Genomic DNA, 26610 nt, shown 5'->3' on the forward strand with positions numbered 1-26610 from the left:
ATAACAATGAAAAAAATGAAAGAACAATAGAAATTGAAATTGTATTAATAGATAAGAAGAACAATTACATTACAAGGGGCTTTGGCTGCTAGGCTCCAATTGAAGGGGTTTAGCCTCTCATAGTCATGAGAGGCTTTACAAAAGAAAGGGTTGGATGACTAGTAACAAGCAAAGGGGGGAATGACTAAAGAGAGAGGGTTTCCCCTAAGGGATAGACCCAATGTATTTTTTTCCTTTTGCTTCCTCCTCCTTATACAGGCACCAGGTAGCTTACTTTTCACGCTGACTGCGCGCTTAGGGCGGGCTTTCGCGCTAAGCGCGCCTTTGGGCTTCTTCGTGGACCTTTTTCATGCTAAGCGTGTGTTGCGCACTGAGCGAGAGTGCGTGCTAGGCCTGTCTTGCACGCTAAGCAGGCTTTCCAATTCTTCCAATTTTTCTTCAAGGCTTTTTCTTCCAGTTTTTGCATCAATTTTTCCTCTAAAGCACTTGAAATCTTCTTTTTTTTGAATTTTGCTAATAAAAAATAACAAAGATGTTAATTTCTTCCTTATTTATTAAAAACAATAATAAAATAAAGAAATTACACCCACTTATTAATCCAAATTGACTATCAAATTAGCTTATATTTCGCAATTATCAGTGAGCATGAGGACACGAGTGGGTCAGAGTGTTTGAGAGAGGTGAGGGACGCACGAGAATAACCTAATTTTGAAGGAGATAATTTAGGATTACAAAAATGATGTCGGTTCTTTACACAAAACCGTCGTTGTTTACGTTCATATCAATTACACAATTGCCACAGTCGTACATTCTAAGATGGTTCAGAAAAACTGTCTTAGGATGTGCGTTGTAAAAAAAATATTTATTGTCCCTAATTGCAAAAATGTCATTGCGCGACATTCTAAGACGATTCTGCATAATCGTCTTAGAATGTCCATCGTAAAATAGCACTTTTCTAGTAGTGGGAATTGAAATAATGAGACTAAATAAATTATTAGAATCAGTAAAGTGGTGAGAGGTTTAAATATTTTATATATGGGAGCTCTAAATTCAAATTTTATTATTATTACTATACAAAAATAAATAATGGAGACTAGATACAAACATATGCTAAAATATACACATTAAAAGTGCAACTATATAAGCAAACCAATTTTTTTTAAAAAAATATAAGCCAAATATTTTAAAGTAATGAAAAAAATTAGCTAACGATTTTAATTGACTTGATAATTGGAGGGACAAACTAAACATACAATCATATAAATTGGAAGAAATAAAATATGTTAATCCATTTTATGTTCGAAATATAAGGAAAATTAAACTTGAAGATCATAACTATATATATAAGAAGTTTTTATGTCAAAACAATAAAAAGTTAAATATAAAGACTATAGTGGAAACATATTTGAATCCGTGAACCATAAATTAAAGGAAGATGATGCTAATACTTGGTACTATCATCTAGTAGTCGACTGGAGGAGGAGGCAAAATAATGTAAAAGGTATATCAGTGGAAGGAGTGTTTAAGTGGAAGAACCGACTAGGGTAAAAGAGTAGTAAAATGTTTATTTTGTGAAAGATCCTAGGAAAAGAAATCAATGGTAGTTGAGCTGCAAGCTAGGGGTGAGTTTCAAGACTCTTAATGAGGAAGATAACTATATGTTGACAACTATGTTCAAAGAAGAGGTAAAAAAAAAGAGTGGTGTGGGAATGTGAAGGGCACAAAAGTTTGGAGCTAAATGGATTTAACTTCATGTTTATAAAAGGAATGTGATAAATGATTATATCATTAGGGCAGTACAAGAATTCAATACAAATAGGATCCTACCCAAGGGTTTAAATTTCTCTTTCCATGCACTTGTGCCAAAGAAGGAAAATCATCAACATTGGGGTGATTATAGACCTATATCCCTAATAGGTTGTCTATATAAGGTTGTGGCAAAATTGATGTCTAAGTGCTTGAGGTTGGTTTTGGGAAGGGTGGTTGATGAGAGCCAATCTGCCTTTCTATGAGGCGAGAATTAATATGCTTGATGGAGATCTAGTGGCAAATGAAATAGCTAATGAAGCCAAATCGAAAACATCCATGCTTTGTGTTTAAGGTGAACTTTGAAAAAACATATGATTCAATGAAGTGAGATTTCTTAGTCTACATGATGATAAAGATGTAATTTTGCAATAAATGGATTAAATGAGTAAGAGTGTGTTTGTAATCAACTATGGTGTCATCGGTACTTATAAATGGGAGCTCAATGTTGGAATTTAGCATAGAGAAAGGGTGAGATAGGGTGACCCCCTTACAACTTTTATATTCCAAATAGTGGCAAAAGAGTTAACAAGTCTCATGAAAGAGGAGATCATAAAAGGAATGTTCAAAGGGAAAAATGGAGGCTACAAAATTGGAAGTAGGAATTCTGCAATATTCAAATGATACATTATTATTTTTTGTGAACCTTTAATGTAAAATATGACGGCTTCGAAATGCGTTTTGAGAGGATTTGAGTTAGCATCAGGTCTAAAAGTGAATTTTTGCAAAAGTAACTCATTCAGGATTGCATTGGAAGAAAGATATCTCATCCAGTGTACATCTTTGTTAAATTATTCTATCATGACTACACTGTTTGTGTATCTTGGGATCCTGGTGGGAGCCAATCCAAGAAAGAAGGACATGTGGAACATAATTTATGACAAAATGAAAAGAAAACTATCTAGGAGGAGGCAACAACATTTATCCTTTGGAGGTAGGATATGCTTGATCATGAGTAACCGAAGAGTAACTTTAAAAGAGAAAAATGGATATCAAATAACTTTAAGAGTAACTTGTTAAAGTTACCCCTCATCTCCACCTTTCATTTTATTTTAACCTTATGATTTATATTTATTTTAAAACATGGGTCATGTGTTGCATTTTTCATCCTCTTTCCCTTTTTGAAACAATTTCATTGTCATTCTTTGGGTCTCATATATTCTAAAACACGTTCGTGTGTTTATCTTTTCCACTTCTCATTGACTCTGAGTTGTCCATTTCTTCCTCTTGCGTTATTGTGTTAATCATAATTGTTGCATGGGGCTATTGTTAGGGATATTAGAGTTATCCTTTAGAATTATAAAGACATTTCCCTTCACTGTGTTTACAAGGGAATATTGATTTCGAGTAGCCTCGACCATAATGTTTGCTCTTTATTGAATCACCATTTTCCAAATTATTTAGAAATAGCAGGTAAAATATTTTGCAAAAAAAAAAAATGCTAAGTTAATTATCCAATTGCTAGTTTGGATCATTTAAGAATCTTTCTTCAACCATTTATGGCATCTCTGCAAATGACTTTCTTAAATGGGTTGGTGACAATAAAGTGACACATTTCCTAAGATGGAACTCCATCACATCCAAAAAAAGAAACTTTGGTTTATATAGAGAATGTTGTTATACTCCACCCATGATGTTAGCTTACATGTATGGATTTCTCAATTGGATATTGTTTAAGATCTAAGTCCCTCGTCGAATAGCATAGAAGAAACTAAAGTCTAACATGAAAAAAGAAAAAAAAATGACCTTAAACTAAAATGTATGTAAGTTGGGAATGCTTGAGTCTAATAAGTCTAGACTTTTTAGATAATGTGGTAGTTAATTCCAAACTTAAAATTATTAGTTAATCCATCCACACACTTTGAATAAGCTAGCACTCCACTATTTAACATATAGGTTCACTAAAAATTAGAAACTTTTTAATACACTTTATTATTGATTAAAAATTATTAAAAAGTATAAAATTAAGAGATAAATTCATTAAATAAGAAGTAAAATCTACATAAAAATTATAATTTTTAATAAATTTTAATCACTCAGAGAATATATATTTAAAAAAGTATGTTAAAAAGTGTATTGGTAACGATTCTCGAATATGTTTTTCATGAAGCTGAAATCGATTGATTACTAGTGGAAGGCACATGTTCACTACGCATTGGATGGCGAATATTAAGGACAATGAATAGTTGCGGAGGCGTTGAGGAAGGCAATACTATGTGGCCAAGACTTGAGGCTTTGGTGGACATGACCACTGTCTTTGCTGCTGACGGGATACGAATGAGAACGACAATAAATGAGTATCAGAAAGAGAACGACAAATGTATGATGTGATGTGCTTTGAAATTATTATAAATCATTAGATTAAAATAAATTCAAATCATGAGTAAATTTAACTTTAGAGGGTATTCTTAGAATAATTTAGGGGTGTTTGGCATTTTTTATTTCTTGTTTTTATTTTCGAAAAACTGTTTTCATTCTCAAAAGATTAGGGTTCTGAAAACAGGTTTGGTTTGACTTTTTATTTTCTGTTTTCATGAAATAAAAATACTAAAAATTTATGATATATTAACTTTTTGTCTTTTTGCATTTTTAAATTTGTTTAAAATTACATTCATTGCCACCACAATTTCATTTTACCTAAAATGAGATTTTTGTTCTCAACTGAAAACAACGAGAATTTATTGTTTTCATTTTCTGGTTATTTTCTGTTTTCATTTTCAGTGAAAATGTTTTCAGAAATTCAACCAAACACATTTTTATCATCATTTTCTGTTTTCAATGAAAATAAAAATAGAAAATAACCAAACCAAACACCCCCTTACTATCTCTCTCCCTCTTTTTCTTTCTCGTACACACAAATAAAAAAGTCTGAGCAAGAAATTCTTATGCAATTGAGCGATTTTTTAAGAAACTTTATATCTATTTTTTAATTCATACACTATATATTATATAGTAATTAAGGTAATTGAAAATGATGAAGTGAAGATCTCTTGAACAGCTATGAATAACTTATATTATAAGATTATTTACTTTAGATGAATTATATTGTTTCATAAAGAAGATGAGATTATTGATTTATTATTCTGTAACAAGGATGAGGTTACTATATGAATATATGAATATGATACAATTCAACAAAAAAAAAATGAATAATACACTTTTTTTCCTTAACATGTTGAATTGAAGTTCAATTTGTGTTTTATGTGTGATATAATGATTAATATGTGCATATATAATTATATATGAATTTCATAAATTTTGTACAATCGTATTATTCGTAGTACGATCTTTCAGTTTATGATCCATATGTTTTTTTTCAATCTCGAGTAAGATCTCAATTTTGATTACCATGCTCTTTGTCCTTGCAAAAGGATGTTTAGGTTGGGTTTAAAAGAAAAGTGAGTTTAAAATTTTAAAATCTAAGACTGTATAAATATGTACATCAAATAAGGTAATTATTTTTATTAATAGTTATAGATAATGTAAATAATTTAACTATTAAAATAATTAATTTAACCAAGAAATAACTCCTTACTACGAAATTATCAAGTTTTTTTTAAGAGATTAGTTTAATAAGTATAAAATATTAAAAAGATAAAATCTTAAACGTCTTCACACATACAGACGGGTATATAGAACAAGTAGTAGAAAATCTAAACCCAGACCAAATCATCATCATCATAGCATAAAAGTTGGATGGAGTAGCCAAAGTTTAGATTTACTTGCCTAGTCATTTGCTTCTTCTTCTTCTTTTTTTCTTCCTAAAAACAAGGTATTTTTACAGGTACAAGTGGTAGGACTAACCTCGAACGATTACAAAAGTAAGTTTTACCTTTTTCAAAGAAAGTATTTTCCATGCACATAGCTAAACAATCAAATAATTTCTATCAACGTGTTTAAGAATCTACCAACTATGCTGAAATTGTTGGGTCAAAACCTGGTTGTTCTTATCTTACGCTAGCAAGCAAAGCCCGTGCGTGAAGTTTGAAGGGTTTGTAGAAGAATTGAAGATCAACAACAACAACAACAACAGACTTATTTACTACCAACATCTCCCAATTCAATCCATCCAAATCCAATGTTTCTCCAATAATCGCTCCTCCACATCGCAATCAACACCTTACACCGTACTACTCCTTCCATTCTTTTCTTTTCTTCATTCCCTAATAGCGTCATTAATTATCATCTTCAAATGCTTAACCAGTGTTTTCTTCATTTACCTCGTGTTGTGTTTATATTATATTAGGTCAAATACAAAATTTAGTTTCTTTACATCTTTTGATAGAAAACATTAATAAATCTGTTTCTACCATTTGTTTTAGTTATAAAATACCGTCATCATCTTGGTTTTAATTTGCGGTTGCGGTCTTGCCGCAATTCTTGATATGGTCAGAAATTGTGGGAAAATGCCATTGCAGTCGCCAGTGATGGAAAAAACCCTTAACGGCTGTGGGCCGCTATTTAAAACCCTCTGCGTGTGATAACTCAAATCTTGTGTAAGACAAGAGGCAAAAGAGCAATCTTCTAACAGTGTTATGACTTATTATAGTAGAGTAGAGACTTATTTCTTAGACTTTTTTTCACCAAAATTGTATAACTGGTTTTAATTTTAGGGGAATGGTGCAAGTTTTGAACTTTTTTTCAATCAAATTGGAGTAAGTCGTGATTCCAAGGAGTGTGTTGCCATGCTGCTCTTCATATGTAGTGTGCACTAGCTAGTGTGATTTTGCGTAGTTTTGAAACAACTAAACACCACCTGTCACATGTGTTTCTGTGTTCTCTCTATCTAGATTTTTCAATTTGTCATGTTCTCTTTGTAAACCTTCCATGTTTTGCCACTCATTCAGCTAGATTGAGGCTTTTATTGCGTAGACCCTGAATTTCTCTAAAACTTCAAATTTCCCCCCTTTTTCTGGTTTGTATTTGGTGTTTTCTAGATCATGGGGTGGTACAGAAGGGGAAAGCTTGCTCTTGATTGTTTTCGCAACTTGGCTTCTAGGGTTGTGCCTCAAAATCCCATTTTTCAGTATAGTTCAAGGATTTGTCAATCTGGGTATACGGATTCGGGTTCAAAAGGAGCTAGATTTAATGGGTTGTCTTTGTGTTGTTCAATTTCTCAGAGACTAGGAGCACAAGGTGTTGTTGGAGTTAACGGGAACTTTCACAATCTGTTTCTTTTGGGGGCTAATAGATTTACTATGTTGATCCTTGTAATTTGCACCATTTCAAGCCAAGAGGGACAAGGCATTGGTTTCAGAATTCTAGACACATTTTTGTTGCTAAGATGGTTGGTTCAGGAGTTTTAATCATTGTGTATTTTGGAAACTTGGAAACAGTTCCTTACACCAAGCGAACCCATTTGATTCTGTTGTCAAAAGCCATGGAGAGGAGGCTTGGGGAGAGCCAGCTTGAACAAATGAAGGCTGATTTTAAGGGGAGGATATTGCCTCCTATACACCCCGAAAGTGTGAGGGTGACAATGATAGCTAATGAAATAATTGATGCATTGCTGAGAGGGTTGAGGAAGGAGCAGGTGTGGAATGATTTGGGGTATGCATCAGAGCATGCTATGCTGGTTGAAGAAGACGGAAGGGAGACATTGAGTGCATTGGTTGGCAGTGAAGAGAAGGTTGAAGGGAGTTGGCACAAGGAGGATAAGATTCTTGATGACAAATGTGTTCAACAAAGATGGAAAAAAGGTCAGGAAAGAGGGTCACCGACTGATACTTCACATTTGGTTGGATTGAATTGGGAAATTTTGGTGGTAAATGAGCCAGTTCTTAATGCCTTCTGCTTACCTGATGGGAAGATAGTTGTGTTCACTGGTTTGTTTGATCATTTTAAAAGAGATGCAGAAATAGCAACTATTATTGGACATGAGGTATTATACTTGTGCTTGGTTTAAGTTTAATATGCCTAGCATAGGAGACCTATAGCTTATACCTTACAACTTGCTAATGTGTTATTTGCACAAATGATATGCCAACATGTCAGTTTATACATATTCTCTTGTTAATTAGGTTGGGCATGTTGTGGCAAGACACAATGCAGAGGGGATTACAAAGAACCTGTGGTTTGCTATTCTAAGATTGATACTTTATCTACTTTTCATACCTGATATTGTCAACATAATGTCATCCCTTTTCTTGCACCTATCTTTCTCCAGGCGGTATGCTTTGTTTACTGTCTCTTTCTAACCAATTGATTTTCTGTATGGTCTTTAATTGTAGTATATTCATTTTGTAGAAAGATGATATTTGTAACGACTGGTTGAAATATGTTGAGTTGTGGAGCAATGTTGCTGCGATGTTGGCCTTCCAAATAATTTGCTTTGCTAGAGTATACAAAACTAATAGCTTATCACAATTTTACTCCAATTTGACTGTTTAACCTTATGCTTGCATTTTTGTTACACGTGAAACATAATTTGACCTTGTGCTATCAATTAATCGAATATGATTATGTTTCGTTACAGGAGAAGAGGTTAAAGAAAAACAGAAACCAATTCAAGCTTAATTACTAGTTGGAATCTAATGCAAATGGCATGCTTACTAATAGTTTTACTGTAACTTCAATATATCTTGTATCCCGATGCTTCACAATTAACATCTACATGAGTTAATACGCGAATGAATTTAGCAAATGAGCAAGTGATAAATAGATGGACTGAGTGTTCAAAATAGGCGTGACATAACTTAGTACATAATTGCATTAGCCGGTTATGATCCCCGGGTGGCACCTAAAGTGTATGAGGAGTTAGGAAAATTTGCTGGTTATTCTACCTTCGGGGATTATTTCTCTACTCATCCTTCTGGAATACAGAGAGCAGAATTGCTGGCCCAAGCTAAGATAATGGAAGAAGCATTCTCTATATATAGAGATGTAAGAGCAGGACGTAGGGTTGAAGCTTTTCTTTAGAACTGCACAGCCATCACCACCTGTACCTGTATCTTACCACTTTTTTCAATCCAAAAATACAAAGATTGTGCACATGAAGTATATAAAAAGAAAAGTATGAAATTACTGTTATAGATGATGCTTTCATGCCTTGATATCCTCACATCCTTAAATTGTTGATACAGGATTCATTAATTCAGCAAATAAAATAAAAAAAAGTAACTAGTAGCATTAGCACGACAGGGTTGGTGCAAGGTATTGGACATTCTTTTATGTTCATCCAATCATGCATTTCTGTAAAAATAAAATCCTTAAATCCAATAATTGACTTCAGAACACTGCAGATGCATATACATGGAGTACATCTATAAATAGAGGCAACCTGCCGGTATCAATTAAATATGGGAATTATCAACTAAACACATACTACTGTTTTTTTCTTGTGTCACTGTTGAAGAAAATTTTTGTTTATATTTATTGTCATTTTAAATTTTAAGATAATTTAGTTATTATTTTCTTAATTATATTCTTATAAAAAAAGATAAATAATAGTATATGAAATATCAAAGTGATAAAAGAGTGAGAAATAGTTTATTAAAAATATAAATATAATGAAAATGATAAGATTATGGATAAAAAAAAAGTAAAAATGTACCTTGTTGTCTCCATGAAAAACATAGTAGGCAGTGTCATTAAACACTTGGAAGGAACAATACCATTATATGTTCCATTTCTTTTGCTATAGTAGCCTGTGGTATGAATGTAGTGAACACCATATTTGACAGTGTTTATCCGGTTGATTTGAATCTTTGATTGAGCATAAGTTGTCTGATGAATCGTGGATAAAAGTTTTGTTGTTTTGGTTTATCCATTGAAATTTGAAGCCTGCACAAGTTGTTAAAATCCAAATGTTTCTTAAGCATTTTTCTTTTTTTTTTTGCTGAATTGTTTCTTAAGCATATATCTCTCTTGAAATCATTCTTTAATTGATTTCCTCATGTTACTTTTGTCGTTAGATCACGGCCCCCCTCCCTAACAATTATATGTAATGTTTCATTTGCCATCATTTTCCGAACTAAAGTAATTGCACAATATATAAATAGTAGGCTTAAATTGGGTCTTGTTGAGAAAGAGGTTCCTCGCAGATTAGAAAAAGTGAGTTACAAAGGCAAAGGAGTTTTAAGAATTCAAATCAAGATTAGAAATGTTTTTTTTTCTCTTCCAATTGCAGTGACCAAATCTTTCTTGTTTAACTTGTGTGGCAAGTTGGACAGTTTCTGTGTTTGGATACCTCCTAGAATAAATTTTGACTCCCAAAGTCATGGTGAAAAATTGAAAAAGTTGAAGCAACCATTTGTTGCTTTGGCCTTTAACTTGATTTAGGAATTGATTGATTAAAGCTAATCTAAACAAACACTCAAGTTGTTGATCTCCCAAACGAAGCTTTTTCATTTTTATTGATCAATGGTTATATATCATCTTCTTCAAATAGGCAGTGGTCAAATCCAGTTGATGCACGTCCATTCACTTGAGATCCCTCTGATATCTAATGCCTTTTATTTCCATAACCATACAAATAGGCAGTGCTTATCACATGCAATATACTTTGCTCTTTGCAGTCCCACCTTCCACTACTTTTATCACAGTGCTTAATACTTTATTCACACCCTCCCACATACATTAGCTCTTGAAATTCTCAATATTCATATAATAAGCCAAACATAAGGTTGGTGAGTTCATTTTTTATTTTCAAAACTCAATATGTGAGTGCATGTTAAGAGATTCATCCAATGCTGCACATTTCAGTCCTGATAAGATCAAAAGCAAGTCTTTTTTTTAAATTCAACTTACCCCCATATGAAAAACTCAACGTCCCTATATATTTTTAAAACTCAATATGCTCGTGCATATTTGAAAACTCATATCAGCATGCAAGTCTGAACATAACCTCTTTTTTTTTTTGTTTTTATCAGGGAACTAAAATGATCACAATAATAACCAGAAGAGGGTTATTTTCAAATTACAGAAACTAAAAAATTTACTTGCTAATTTGGAAGACCAAAAGCAAATTTTGTCCAAAATTGATGGACTAAAAGGATATTATTTTTAACCGGAAACCTTGGTCCTATGGTAATTGTCTTACGGCAATGCCAGTCCGGTACAAAAAAAAACCTTATTTTTATTTAAGGCGACCTCAAATAGACAGGTTTGATGTGCTGTGATTATGCTTAACATGCAAAGTAAATAAATATTGGCACGCGTTCACCGTTCGTTTACTCAATATTATCATTAATCCAGTGGTCTTGTAACAAGACATTTGGAATTTGCCATGTTAATATTTTTCTGAACCTTGTCTCCACTTGTCTTGCTTCTGGGAGCAACAGGTTATGAATTAAGCAGATTCGACTCCGTTTTGTCCCACGAAATTAACAGAAGTGCACTATTTGCATGTAGTGTTGGTGTGGTTGTTACAATATCGAGTTGAACTGTTAATTTATTTGTTGAGCTTATGAAATTTGGAGTGTTTTCAAGAGTCATCAACTAATCAATCATAATTTCCGCAACAGTTAATCTTTGGCCAATTATTTTTTCTTGCAGAGTACATGGTTAAGTTTAAAAGCTACTAAATAGAAAACGCATCAGGTTGAAAAAGATAATGGGCAGAACCAAGGCCTGGCTTATTTTTTTGTGATAATTTGTTATTCTGCAAGCCAGGATTGCTTTTAGGGAGTTCAAAGACCTATACAAGCAAAGCATTGATTGAATCAGAACTTGAAAGAGCCGGAGGGGAGGGATTTGGCAGAAACCTACAATTTAACAATCTGAGAGTTCAAGCTTAAATTACATTAAATTTGAAGTAGCAAAAAAAAGTCCAACTTTGGTAACCAAGTACATTTTGAGCATAATCTTTATTGCATTCCATAGTTATCACACATCATGACCCTTCTGTATATAGAAAGATAACAGTACAGCAATAAAAAATCCTCCATTCAACACAATTTCTCATGAAAAAACGCCAGTTTCTGAATCTAGTCAGCCAAGAGCATAAAGCCAACTCATTAGATCAAAGTCATTGACAAGGAGAAAGTATATATCGAGACAAGGAACTTTGACTTAGTTTGAGATTCAAACTTAAGAGGCATCATTGTATAGGAATTACAGAAATTTCATTACATACTCCAATCTAACATCCATAAAGCATCCCTAGACTATTCAATATGAAAATTCTAATAAACATGGAAAAACAAAATGAAACTTTATTGGTACTTTGTAGTACATTTCCAACTTAATTGCCTTTGGCACTAAAGTTCATGAGGATAAAATTGCAATCCTCTAATGCATCTGAAATAGAAAGAAAATGAAGTACAGGTGGTCTAGGTTTTAAAGCTCCATTTCAGAAATCAACTTGTCCTTACAATGGCCGAGTCAACTCTCCTAATTTTTTCAGCAGACACTTTCATACATTGCAGATATTATGTAAAAGTTTGCTTCAATCTTCTCGACCTTATCAAACATCATCATTGCAATCTGATTAAACAAGAAAGATCAGTATATTATACCCCTTAATTAGTGATTGACCCTATAATGCTTGACGCAACACGCAGCAAATCAGGAAAAAAATTTGAAAAATGAAGTATGGTTATTAATATTCTAACATATTCAGCAGCACGATCACACAAGACAGATATATACAATACTCCAAGTCTGCAATTAAGTAATTGTGGAAGCATGGACTAATATACTGAATTCTACAAAATCCCTTGCAAGTGTATGTAGGAGTATTTTATCTCAATTTTTTCATCAATAATTTCTCATACATTGAGATGTTTTTATGTAAAATAAGGACACACAAGAAAACAAAGTCATTGTTTCTTTTTAAATTCCTTAATAAGTGATAAATGTTTTCAAGATTCATAAACATTGTTGGACAATATGGTTCCATAAATAAAGAGAACAAAAACCTGCAATTTAAACTAAAAAGTGTTCTGCATAATGATGTGTGACAAACCCAGGAGACCACGCAAACATGCTCTAAATAATGTTAAATAATTAGTTATAGATGCATAGCAATTATTCCTGGTAACAACAAAATCTTGTTTCAAGATGAACATCATATCATAGAAAGTCCATGCAATCCCATCTATGCTCCCTGATCTTCAAGTAGTCTGCTTTTGGCCTACAACCAAAAGGAGTGGGTATGGCTTCACTAACAGTATGTTTGGATGAGAAGAAAGAAAAATAGATAACAAAGAAAACATAAATAATGATGCATTTTGTTTGGTTTAAAAAATGGAAGAGAAAAGTTAATTTATAGAAACAAAAATTCAAACAACAGAAAATGATTCTGTGTTTTGGTTGGAGAGAAAATGAAAAGAAAAGAAAGAAAAAAGTGAACTTCCCTAAACAAAAATTCCTTCCACTTTCTCTACAAATCAAATTTCAATCTTTTCCCTCCTCCACTTTCTTTCCACCCAATCAAACAAAGCATAGAGTATTTAGTTAAATGGGCAGTGGCAAACAGATGAAGCAGGGAATAAACTAATATACCAATCTTACATACAGAATTAGTAGTTATAAGAAACACGTGGTCAAGCATCAGACAGACAAAATGCCTTTTGTCTATGAATATGGTGATTACATATCTATCTTATCTTGAATGCAACATCATCATATATTAAATCTCATGGGACTCAAGAATCAAAAGAAAACATACCCGAAAATTAATTGTAGAAAGAACATCAAGGAATCCTAGAGATGCTAGCTACCTAAATTCAGAAGAAAAATCCAATTGTCAGGAAATCATTGTGAACACAAACTAATTAACCTAAAGAGAGGGACCGCATAACACAATTTTTTCCCTAGCCTAGCTCTAATTGCAATATTTTTACAATCAAATAAACAATGCAAAATATCTTCTGAATTTCTTCTCGACAAAATATCTAATCCACATTGAATATACCAAACAGCATGAAAAGCAATAACATTATTTGGGATTCAGTTCTTCTAAAGTAAGAAAGGGTTGATAAAAAAAACCTATCGGTTGATATTTTAACGCATTTATGATTAGTTATGCATGTACATGTAATATTAACAGTTAATTTTATCATTGATGACCTAAGGTTTGGATCCTCTGTTGAGTGCATTTTAGAGGGAAAAGTTATGGTTATAATAAAATACACACATGTAAAACAAATTACGAAATTCCTGTAATCCATCAACTAAGATTTCAATTTCTTATAAAGTGCACCTCCCACCATAAATGACTCAAATCCAAAAGAATAACCCTTGCAAGTCATTTCTAATTTATATAGAGTTAACAATTCCACTAACTAAAGCAAAGTCATTCAAAATTTCACACATATGCATTGTATTTTCAAAGCATTAGTACAATTGACGATACCTTCGGGAATCCAAGCGCTCGTGCGGGTCGAAATTGAAAGCATAGAATTCATGAGCGCAGAAGCAGTGGCCGTGTGGTACGGCATCATCGATTCCACACACGAACTCAATTCCACAGGGAACCTTATCACACAAACGCAACACAACGCAACGCAATTAGTTACTGACAGAAGAACACGAAAAAGAAGCTTCCACGCAATGCGTGAATGTGTGCGTTGCTTATACCTGAGAGTGGATTGGGACTGCGAGAGAGGCTTATTGGACGCGATGCGGAACGGAGAACGAACCGGTTTGGCTTCCGATGCGACGCGAAACGCTGACCTGGGGGCGGAGCATGATCGGAATATAGATCTGGCGGCGGCGGATGCCATTTTCTGGATCGGAATCGTTCGGGATCGGCGTAGGGTTTTGCGTAGTTAAAACCCTGACCCTTGTGTCGTTGAAAGTTGAAACTACCATCGTTGGGCTTGGTATCGGCCCAATGTGTGCGTGGCCCAAATTCCAACAAAATGAAGAAGGGAGATGCTAGGTGCACCCTGCATTATTGCTGGTGCACCCAGCATTTTATAAAAATGCCAAAACTGCCCCTGTACTTTCTTTCTCCTTTAAAAAGCTTTTTTATTTTTTAAAAACGGCACAGTGCTTCTTTCTCCATTGTTGCGCATCTTCTCCTTCGTTTTCTCTCTTTGGTGCGCAGTGCTTCGTCGTATTTTCTTCATTTCCTTGCGATAGGTTAGGTTCGGTGAAGGTGAAGGTGTCGGTGTTCATTGTTGCGGTGGTTGGTTCGTCGGCGGTGGCAAATCAGGTATGCATTTGTATTGGGTGTGCGTTTTGGTGGACTGTAAAACGTACGGATCAACTTGATCCGTAAGGTTGATACGGATCAACTTGATTCGTATGTTGTTTTTTACTAATACGGATCAAGTTTCATAAGGCTATAGGGATTAACTTGATTCGTAAAGCATCATCAAAATCATGACGATCGTCTCTCCCCAGAGCTCTGCCAATAACCCTATCTAAGGCACGACCTAAGCCTCTAGTCCTAACCATGATCTGCAAATGTCTACCACAAATTCCATCACTAAACAACACAAATTCATCACAATATTAACTTGTTCAAACAAAACAAAATTGAAGGTGGAATTAGTTCTTCACTGGAAGGCACTAAAGAATATGACAAGTTGAAGTTGAAGGTGGAAATTCTTATAGCTTCTAAAGTTCTTCGTTGGAAGGCACTAAAGAATATGAGAAGCAAGTTGTCAAAACCACATTTTTTTTTCTTCTTTGCATTTTCAAATCCTTAAATGTTGAACCAAAGGTCATAGCAGACCCATTTAATGGCCTTGTACGCATAGGCGGAAGTGCCCTTTTTATCTACCTATACACTTTCTCTAGTCTGTCCTAGAAACGTTAAGTTTTCATTACTTGGCACGGTGTGCATGCTAATTAAGCAACACCACCACTACCTTATAAGGTGGTGGGGGGGGGGGGGGGGGGATATAAACTGGTTTGGGTGTAGGTGTTAGTCTTGGGAATGTCCCAGTTTACCATAGCACAAATGTGAAAGTGTTAGGCAGGAAGATCAAGATAACAGAATTGGTGTTGAGGTGTGTGATCCTTGGTTTAGGGTTTCTTGTATCTGTTCTTGTGGGGACTAATTCCGAAGTCAAGGAGTTTTTCTCATTTTAGAAGGAAGCTAAATTTACAGACATGAAGTCTTTGGTGTAAGCTCTTTGCTCTCCGATCTTCTCTTTTGATCAACATTTTTAAAAAAGTCTATAACCAAGGTTTCAACCACAACTTTTGGGTATCTACAATCACAATTGTGGATACATTTGCTACATTTGTTTGCAATTTTCCGCAATACCAAGAATTGCAACAAAATCTCAAATAGCAACCATAGTTTAAAACCTTGCTTTTTATTGGCAAAACTTTGCACCATTGTTCTTAGTTTCAAAGGAATTCATATGAACCATTGTTAATTGATTGCATCCAATTAGTTCCTTTTAGTCTACCTAATTGATCAATGAAATGGAATTGTGAACACATATCACTAGTTAGACTAAACCATCAAAGGAGATATTTTTTTCTGAAAATTCAATTTGAACATTTGATGGGAGAGGATTTTGGGAGGAGGGTTCTGAACATCTATGTTCTAGTGTTGTTGCAAGTGTTGTTGTCACACCAGCTCTTGCATTTTAGTTTGGCCACTCTTTCTTGGCTGAATCCACTTCTTTCCATTGGTGCAAACAAATTGATTGAGCTTAAGGACATTCCACTTGTTGCACCAATAGATAGAGCCAAGACTAGTTATAAGGTTTTGAATTCTAATTGGGAGAGATTGAAGGCTGAAAATGAGAATCCCTCTAAGCAGCCTTCGTTGACTTATTTCAAGAATAGAAGAAATGATAAATTGATTATGAGGAAAAAACTAAACAGAACTGAGTATTTTCATTGTCTAACGTAATGGGTATATACAATGTAAAAAACATGTAAAATAAAAAACAATGTCTTTCACAATAAATAGGTCTAACATAAGTTCCTTAAGAAAGGACATACATTCAAATCATTATTTAACCAGATTATAGGCATGTTATTCATGCATGGGAAATGAAGTAGCACGGTGGAAAGAATGTACAACATATGAGAATGCTCAAATATCAAAGATGTGAAGTAAAAATAAAAGGGAATGGGTTCACTCAAAGCTCAGGGAAATAACATTATATTAAAGATGAAAAGGACTCCACTAGAAATACAATGAGGGACTTAATCCCTTGCAACTTCAATTAAAGAGGAAACAATATTTGGAGAAAAAAACATAGAAAAGGCGCCACATGGAATTAGACATAGCAACGGGTTGAAATGGGGACGGGTATTGCATTTCCCACCCCCGCCCCCGACTTTGTGACCAATCCCCAACCCCGCCTTCGATCCCTGCTGGGATTAAAAAATACATACCCACCCCCGTCCCGGTTGGGGGTCGGGTTTCCCCGCCCAGTCCCGCCCCTGCTACAATTGATTAAATTTTTTTAAAAAAGAGAAAAAATATTGTAACTTATTGAAAAAAAATGAAAAAAAAAAGAAAGGCTAAAAAGCAAATTCGTAACAAAAAAACAATAACAAAGTCAAATTCAAAATATGGGATCATTATCATAATATAAAAAATTACTAAAACAAATCAATCCATTCAATTAAAATCATAAAATTTGGGTATTGCATGAGGAATTAAGGACATGCATATTTATTTTCCCAAAAAAAAAACATTACCATCTAAATATATATTGTCCCAACAATAAGTAGCATATGATTCTATTTAGCAAAAAAAGAGATACTAATATACTATGTTGGTTGTCCTTCAACATGTTTCATTTTGTTTAGCATATGATTCTGTTTAGCAACTTAAACATGTTTCATTCTTTCAAATTACACAATAAAAAAAGAAACAACTTAAATTGTTCAGCAAATAAATGTTAATCATTCCTTCAAATTAGTGACACCAGCAGCACCCATCATTTCACCTGCATAAAAGAAATAAAAAAATTAGAACAAAAGCTTTTATTATGTAATAACAAAAAATGAAATTTAGAACATTATTTACCTTCATCATCTAAAACCATTTCATTCATTACATTAGCACATTCAGCAACAACTTTATAACTCGTAGAACCTATAAAAATACATTACAAGTATTAGTTCTTGAATAAACACAAATATCAATTTAACAACATATATGAATAAAACTTTGCACGTATTTTCAGCACTCCACAACCAACTTCTAGCGCACATTAAAGCCTCTAAAGTAGTCCATTGAAGTCTACTACGATGTGGGCTTACTTGACCACTAGTGCTAAATGTGGATTCTGAAGCTACGGTAGATACCGGAATAACTAATATATCTTTAGCAATTGCTTGAAGTGTTGGATACTTGACACCATTAAACTTCCACCACATCAAAATATCAAAGTCAACAGCTCTTGGTGAAACATCTTCTTCTAAATAGTGGTCTAACTCTGATTCAACATAAGAACTTCTAGCCCTTTTTTTCTTATAATAAATCTATCATACTCAGATAATGCATCACCAACAACTTCACTACCAGTAACATCACCAACATTACTACCAAAAGAGTCTTTTTTCATTTTCATTTCGTAATCAGAAACTAAGTCATAACACAATTGTTGAATTCCCCTCACTTGAATAAAAGAGTCATGCTCGTACAATTTTTCATAATAATACTCAAGCAACTCCATCTTGTACCTAGGATCTATAACAGTGGCAACTCTCATCACATTATGAATCACACCCCAATATTTATCAAATTTGATCATCATATTTTTTGTCATTTGTTGAATCATTGGGTTAGGAGAGGTAATCCATTGTTTGATTGCCAACTTAATCTCACATATATTTGGAAAATACAAATTAGCAGTTGGATGTTTAGTAAAAGAAAATAATTCAGTGATAGTATTGAACAACTTCAATCTCCCACAAACATCCTTTGCAAATTGTCATTGTAAATTACTTGGCAAACAAGTATATTGAGACTCTCGTTGCTTTAATCGACAAAATACATCCTCATATCCTATGACAATTTCAAGCATTTTGTAAGTTGAGTTCCATCTAGTTGGATAGTCTAATGCCAAATTCTTAGTGTAAGGGATTCTCAATTGTTTGGTCGTTTCCTCAAATTTTTCCTTCCTCTTGGGTGTTGTTGTCCAATATGCCACACTATCCCGAATATTTTTTACACCTTCTTTCACCACTTCCAACCCATCTTTTACTATCAAATTAAGGATGTGAGCACAACAACGCATGTGAAGTAAAGACCCATCCCTAAGCAAACAACCTAAGTGCAATTTATCCTTAATTTTATCAATAATAACATCATTAGTGGTACAATTATCTAGGGTGATAGTGGACAGTTTTGTGTCAATATTCCAATCCATCAAACAGTCAATCAATACATTGCAAAGTCTATCACTTGTATGAGGAGCAGGAACATAAATGAACCTAACATAAAAATAGAGATATAATATAAAAACAACCAAAAAAAGAGATATAATATAATCATATTCAATCATTTTATAAAATAAAAAGGCCCAATAATTTAAAAAGTTTAAATCGTTTTATTACCTCAAAATCTGACTTTGTAAGTTCCAACAACCATCAACGTAATGGGTTGTAATAGCCATATACCCCTTCTTCTGACTTGTTGAAGTCCACATGTCTGATGTAATGACCACTCTTCCATCAAGACTACCCAACAACTTCAAATTTGTTGCTCGTTCATTCTCATAGATTTTCATTATCTCCTTTAATTGTGTTTCTAGTATGAACCTGAAAAATATCACTATATTTTATTTTATAATATACCAGTTATATATATTAAAGGATAATTTAAAAATAAAAAATGCATTCATCAAAGGAAATAATTACATTTATTAATAGTTATAAATCAATAAATGTATCTATAATATATTATTTGCATACTTGAAAAAAAGGGATTTTGCTAGCGAACCTGAAACACAGGTTGGAGGGCAGTAGAGTATCTCCTAAAGCCAAGGTGATCCACAATTGATAGTGGATACTCATGCATAATAATTGCTTTTGCTAGCTTTTCCCTTGCACGTTCTGCATCATAAGTTCCTGCACCCAACTCTTGTTTTCCTTGAATGACCTTAGGTATAAGAAATGTTTGACCCTTCATCCCTCTCATAAAAATCTTGTACTAAACACAAATCTCATTATGCTGCCACAAATGCTTAGTTCCATTTTTTGATTTTCCACCAAGAAGTTTCTTACAATACTTGCATTCAGCCTTGTCCAAACCATTGACTTTAATTTTTTTGAAATGCTGCCAAATCTTATTTTTCAGCCTACATATTCCTCCTTGCGCCTCCACATTATTAACTTCATCTTCATGAGGTGAAGGAGTATGATCAACATTAATAGGTGAAGGAGAAGGTGCAAGATCAACTTGAATAGGTGAACAAGTTTGATCAATTGGTGAAGGTGAAGGAGAAGGAGACTCATTAATTGGTGAAGAAATAGGGTAAATTCCTTCTGGTGAAAAACTAATATTTTCCATTACTTTCCTGGAAAGAAAAAAAAATACACTAATGTATTAAGGAAAAAATAAATTGGTTGTTGTTGGTATCATGATGATTAGTACAAATTTAACAAAGACTGAAATTTATCGGTCAATACATAATTATTTCTATTGTTTGTGACTACTTGCATAACATTTTTTATTCTTCAATCTACTTAAAAAAGTTGTGCAAAGGCAAATAATATGACTGAATGAATGAAAGAAAGAACACCATTTTTGTACTTCCTTTTAAGCCAGCAAAATACAAAAGAAAAACATGCATCATAGAACATAAAATAAGAATTATTTCTTCTGAAAAGAATAAAGAGGCATGATACTTGATGAATTTTGTCACTGTCTTGTTTCTTTAAAAAAAAAAAAGAAACAAGACAATGGATTTTATTAAAAATAGTTACCAACAATTGGCCTAAGAACCTAGGTCACAATAGCCATCTAAAGGTCCTGAGTCTTGACATCATATTGCATTCAGAAACAACAGCAACAACAAGAAATATATATAAAAAAGATAAGCTTAATTTGCAAACTAACAACACGGAAGGACATAAATATTGAGTCTAATTCAATTCTAGTTTAATTTGCAAACTAACAGCAACAGCAAAACAGGGGTTTTCTTTTAGTTTAAGCATTAGTTTATTTAAGAATAGATGCTAGAGATATTCAATTCAATTCATTGTAGGATGGGTATGTATTAAATTAAAACAAAAAAAATTGTATCTAATTCATTATGATAATTACATTAGTGTTGCTATAAGTGTTAGATGAACAACTAAAAACATGCATTCAAGTTCCTCCAGTAGATGCATCATCTCACTCATGTTTGGTGCTTCAATATTTCTTATGAGGGAGGGGAAAATAATAATGAAAATAAATTGGAACTTGAAAGAGGTAAAGCAAGAGGTCTACAATAATAGCAAAAAGACATATGGAACATAAACATAATCAAGATATGGAATGCAGAGTTGGTTACGTACTTCTTTAGATGGGACATAAATATAAGGAATGTGTTTGATAGCTGAAACAACACAATATATATACTTAACTAACACCAAGCAGCAAATAAAAAAAAAACACAGACAAATTGAGAGAATGCGAATGGATGACATCTCTCGATTGAAATTTCCAAATTTTTTTCTCCTCTTATTTTCTCTCCATGCAAACAAATTGTTAGTGTATATACTTAGTATTATACTATTTTTTAGAAGAACTTTTTATTATACTTATTTTTAATAACTACAATAAAACAACTTTGTCACCTTTTTAATTTTAATTATCATTTCAATGCATCTCAATTAATTATAACTACAAAAACTATTCTGATACTAATGCAGAAATTGCTCTGTAGATCATACTAATATCTTTTTGTTAAATTTAAGTGATTTGGGCTTTTTATTTTTTTTCTGGAAGCAAACGAAAGTGAAATAATTGGGGATGGAAAGAGATATATTTATACTCACTGTATCCAGGGGAGAAGAGGATCGTCACCTTGGTATTCTTCGATGGCTTGAATCAATTTGCTGCTTCAGGAAAACTCAAAAATGAGATGAAATGACAAAAGAGAATTATTTATGAATGAATGAATGAGAAGAAGGAACCTTCATTGTTGGACGAGGGATTTCTTGAGTTGGTTATTGATGTGGAAGTTGAGGGCGTGGTTCAAGAGGTTGACGTTGCGTCCTCTCTTGAGCAGCCTCACGTTCTACTTGAAGGCCTCTATGAACAAGTTTTAGGGTTCTCTTGCAAAGCTTCTTTCCAGCAAGAGGTTTAGCTATGTGAGGAGTGGGGACTGAGAGCTGCAGGTTGTAGCGACGCAAAATAAGCTTTAGGAATTAGGTTTTTCAAATTATAACATTTGGGGCGAATCGGGGTCGGGGTCAGGGTCGGAGCGGATATCTATAATCCCATACCTGCCCCCGCCCCAGTTTTGGGTTATCGGGGAAAACCCGAACCCAGTCAACGCAGTTTTTATCCGTCAAAGTCGAGGCGGGTTCGATTCGGTTCCCACGAGGTCGGGTTCCACTGCCATGCCTACATGGAATATTGTATCAATTACAAACAAAACAACTAAAACAAGCCTCAAAACCAAACCAAATAGAATTTTCCAAATTCAATTGTACTCTACTTCAGCCTAAAAGCCTCAAAACTAACCCTAAACACTAATAAAAACCATTTTTCATAAATTATACATTTGTTAAAATTAAAATAAACATTTACGGATCAAGATGATCCGCAATAATCATACAAATCAACTTGATCCGCAACAGGCGTTCGCATCAACTTGATCTGCAAGAAACTTACGGATTAACTTGATCTGTAAACTTCTTGCGGATCAACTTGATCTGTACACCTATTGTAGATCAAGTTGATCCGTATGCGTCTTACAAATCAACTTGATCCGTAAGAGGGAACTTCATCCGTTACACTCTTACGGATCAAGTTGATTCGTAACACTAGTACAAATCAACTTGATCCGCATTATGCTTATTTCATCCGTAAGCCTAAATACTATTACGGATCATCTACCCCCTACTTGATCCATAAACAAAACCATGTCACCTACATCTAATGCGGATCTACTTAATGCCTATGTGGATCAACTAAAACACATTACAAACCAAAAAGAAGCTGAAACAAAAACCATGGGGAGAAGGGCCTACCTCGACGTCGACGGTGGAGCAAAACCCCATGGAGGTCCGCAATGCCATCAAAGCAAAGCTCCAAAGCACACCAACGAGATGAAGAAGAAGACAACGATGCAAGAAGAAGCAGAGCGGCCAAGAAGAGCAGTCACGTGAGAGAAGGAGAAATGGGGAGGCGTTGGGTGCACAAAAGCGAGAGAGAAGAAGAAATGGGGACGCGCTGCACATTTCATTTAAAAAAATACCCAGGGGTATTTTTTTCCATTAACAAAATCTGTTGGGTGCACCTAGCATCAGCCAATGAAGAAAGTTCTTTGGAGTTGCTATTGCCCCAATGGGTTTTGTTATTGGCCCTTATAATCTCAAAATTCCAAAATTTCTCATCTCCAAAAACTATTATGGAATCGTGATTTCATAACATAATAGGGGTGAAAATTTTGTGCACCTTCTGTGGTGCACAATTTTCGAATCTCTTATTATGCAACGGAATCATAATTTTGTAGTGCATCTTGGTGTGGGAAAAATTACACAACGAAATCATAATTTCATTATACAAAGGAGTTAAAAGAAGACAGTACAAATAAAGTTTGATTTCATTGTATGATGTGTAACAGAATCACACTTCCATTTAGTAATTTTTCTTTAAAAAGATGTACAATGGAAGTGTGATTCCATTATACATTGTGTATAACAAAATCACACTTTTGTTGTACATTTTTTTTCAGAATTTTAAAAAGTCTACAAAAATGAGATGTATTGCATGCAATTTGATAGAAAATTTCAACTACATATTGAGGTTCACATTCATAAAAATAATGGGATACACATTCAACATTTTCCATGAACAAAATTTCTACTACATATTTCAAAAAAGTTTGATCTTTGATTGTCAACAAAATTTGACCAGGCTTCACCATGTTTTTTGTCAATTGGTAAACCATAGTTTTTTCTTCAGTGCTTAAACGACCAACATATAAATGATCAAACAATGTTTCCATCACTTTATGGATATGGAAACCACATTCAATAGTAAGTCTTCACTCTATAGTTCTCACAAACCTCCCTTTTGATTTAAAAGGACACCCACATTTTCTAGTTCCGGTGGATTTGCGCACTGACTTGTCTTTGTACTATTTCTACTTCTTTCTCCCTTTTTCACAATCCAATATAACATGTTTTTTTAACTTACTTCTGACTTATGAATGACAACCACAAACCTATGCTCTTTTCCCACACATCAAGCCCAATTTAACAAATCATCACACTCTTGAAAAACCTAAAAGAATCGAAAAAATTATTCAATAGCAAACCACATACAAATAAAAGTAATGAAATATACCTCATCAGTTATGAAATAACTAGAAAAGTCAGGATAGCTAGGTTGCGCTTGCAAATCAGTGTCTTCACCACCCATATTTTTATCATTACTATCCTCTATACCATCATTTTCATCATTAGGCTTAACTCCATATAAAAGGTCGGGCTGGTAAAAGAATTGTGTTCCATCATCCATATTCCTGCATCTAACTAGCATTGTAACCTCATCATATATAAACGTATTACAATTCATTGACCTACATAATCAATACAAAAATATAATTATTTAAAAAAAAGGCACAACACACAATGGAACCATGATTTCATTGTGTAATATTTTGGGCAACACAATAGAAGCACGATTCTATTGTGTTATATAATGCACTACACAACCAAAATTTGACTCCGTTGTGTAACAAAATCTATTACATAACAAAATTGTGATTCCGTCGAGAACAACAAAATTGAAAAAAAAATGGAATCATGATTTTTATTTTACTACGAATACAAAAAATACATGATAGTGTGTGAGTGCAAAGAGTGAAGAGAGAGAGAGAGAGAGAGAGAGAATGAATGAAGAAAGGGAAAAAGGGAGAGGATAATGAAAATAGGGGAGGTGGGGAGGGTAGTTTGGTAATTTTCCTTGGCTGGTAGGGGCCAAGAGCAAATTTGTTGGGACCAATAGTAATCGCCAAGTTCTTTTTTATGTCTAAGACTCATGAGTTTTAGGCTCTTCATAAAAGATTTATCGAAGAAAATAAAATAAATTTCTTTCTTAATCTTAAAGTTTGTACTATTAAACCAACAAATGCGTAAATTAATTGACATGAAGTTATTCTAGCTTAACTGATGATCTCGAATTCGAATCCTAAGTATGCAATTATTTAACTTCTTAGGAGAGTTTTATTATTCAAAATCTAGGGAAGAATCCACCTATTGTGAAGTGGGATCGGGCAATTGTCCCCATTAGATGATTTTTTTAAAATGTATATAAAAATAGAAGAATTAAAAAAAAGGGAATAAATTGATATTAATTTTATCATTTTATCCTTTTAATTTTTAGATTTAATTACTATTTTGGTCCTCTAATTTATTTTTTATGTTCACTTTGATCTTTTTTAGTTTTAAAAGGTCCCATTAGGTTCTTTAAAAAAAAAAGAGAGAGACAGAGTTCAATTTGGCCTCATTTTTCTTCCATCATCTCTAAATATTTTTAAAAAATGAAACCAAATTGAACCCATTTTAAAAAATAAAGACCTAATTAGAAATTATAAAAATAAAGGAACTAAATTGAACCTAATATATATAAATTAAGGGATCAAATTGAACCTTTTAAAAATAAAAAGACTACATTAAACCTAACAAAAATTAGAGGGTCAAAATAATAACCTAATTCTAATGCTTCAACTCCTCTAATAGACATCCAACAAAGCACAACAATTCATTTACTAACTTACACTACTTGTTTTCATTTGAGTGGTTCTATCTCAATTTCCAAACTAAGCAAGAAAATGATTAAGAAACTTTGTCATTTGAGATGTTTCTTTGCAATGAATTTTGTGAAGAATAGAATGTTCAATCACATGAAAGTAGATAAATGATTACATACATAGAGGGATATTTTTTTTATAATATTGACAATGAAATAATCACAGCATTTTCAATACAAATACATAAATGACAATTATAATTTATAAATATTTTAACTTTAAATTATTTTTTATGACATTTTGTATTTTATAAAAATATTATAAATTATTTTGTCCCCAAAAATTCCTGAATTCGTCACTATTTATAGCAATCTTACCCGACAAACAAGATTACATTAAGTGAGATATGTGTTCTAGAAAAAAAAAATAAGGGAGACTCCAGCATATTGTTATTCAGTGGTTTTGTCAAATAAGTGTGAAAATATTCCAATTACTTTGTTTCGCTTGATTTGCTATTTTGCTGCTAGTTTCTTTTTGTGACCTTGTAGGAAAACTTGAAAATTTGAGTGGATCACTAAACTAAAATATGGGAGATTACTCACGTGTTAGGCTGAGCCTAGTAAGATAGATGGTTAAAGGATTCTATTAGATACAAGTTTAAAAATATAAAGATAACATTTTAATGTGCTTTAGTTTTTATTTTAATTTCCAAAGGCAGATGATGACGCTTATGGTATGGGGTCTTTATTCAGTTGTTGGCATCTTTTAGGATATGCAAGTGTGTTTCTCTTAGTAGTCTTTTGGGTATATATTTTATAGTATATAACTTTAACTTTTAACTCTAACTCTATTGTTACAACAACACCGAATGATGGCTACTGATCTGGAAGTCTCCAAAGGAAAAAATAAAATAAAAATCCCCCCACCCCTAAAATTTCTTCCTTTATGCTTTGTTTGGTAAAACGGTTGAAGATAGAAATAAAGAAAAAATTATGGAAATCACATCTCTTATACT

General features: G+C 33.3%; 1 protein-coding gene and 1 pseudogene across 4 annotated transcripts; one reads left to right on the forward strand and one right to left on the reverse strand.

Moving 5' to 3' along the window:
* The first annotated feature begins 5452 nt into the window (after positions 1-5452).
* LOC114378614 lies at positions 5453-8837 on the forward strand (annotated as a pseudogene).
* A 2896-nt stretch (positions 8838-11733) lies between these two features.
* Positions 11734-14527, reverse strand: LOC114378211 (protein NUCLEAR FUSION DEFECTIVE 6, chloroplastic/mitochondrial-like). Of its 4 annotated transcripts, none has more exons than XM_028336763.1 (4): positions 14329-14526; positions 14105-14226; positions 13418-13469; positions 11734-12231 (listed from the first exon to the last, which is right to left on the reverse strand). In XM_028336763.1, exons 1-3 carry the CDS (start codon positions 14472-14474, stop codon positions 13462-13464), a joined length of 276 nt encoding a protein of 91 aa, XP_028192564.1. In that variant the 5' UTR covers positions 14475-14526; the 3' UTR covers positions 11734-12231; positions 13418-13461. The 4 variants fall into 4 exon arrangements, with proteins under 4 accessions (XP_028192564.1, XP_028192561.1, XP_028192565.1 ...); XM_028336764.1 differs by lacking the exon at positions 11734-12231 and adding an exon at positions 12593-12880; XM_028336760.1 differs by lacking the exon at positions 13418-13469 and having other exon boundaries at positions 11796-12231.
* Positions 14528-26610: the final 12083 nt, after the last annotated feature.

This window comes from Glycine soja, chromosome 12, assembly GCF_004193775.1.
Source record: "Glycine soja cultivar W05 chromosome 12, ASM419377v2, whole genome shotgun sequence".
Lineage (NCBI taxonomy): Eukaryota > Viridiplantae > Streptophyta > Magnoliopsida > Fabales > Fabaceae > Glycine > Glycine soja.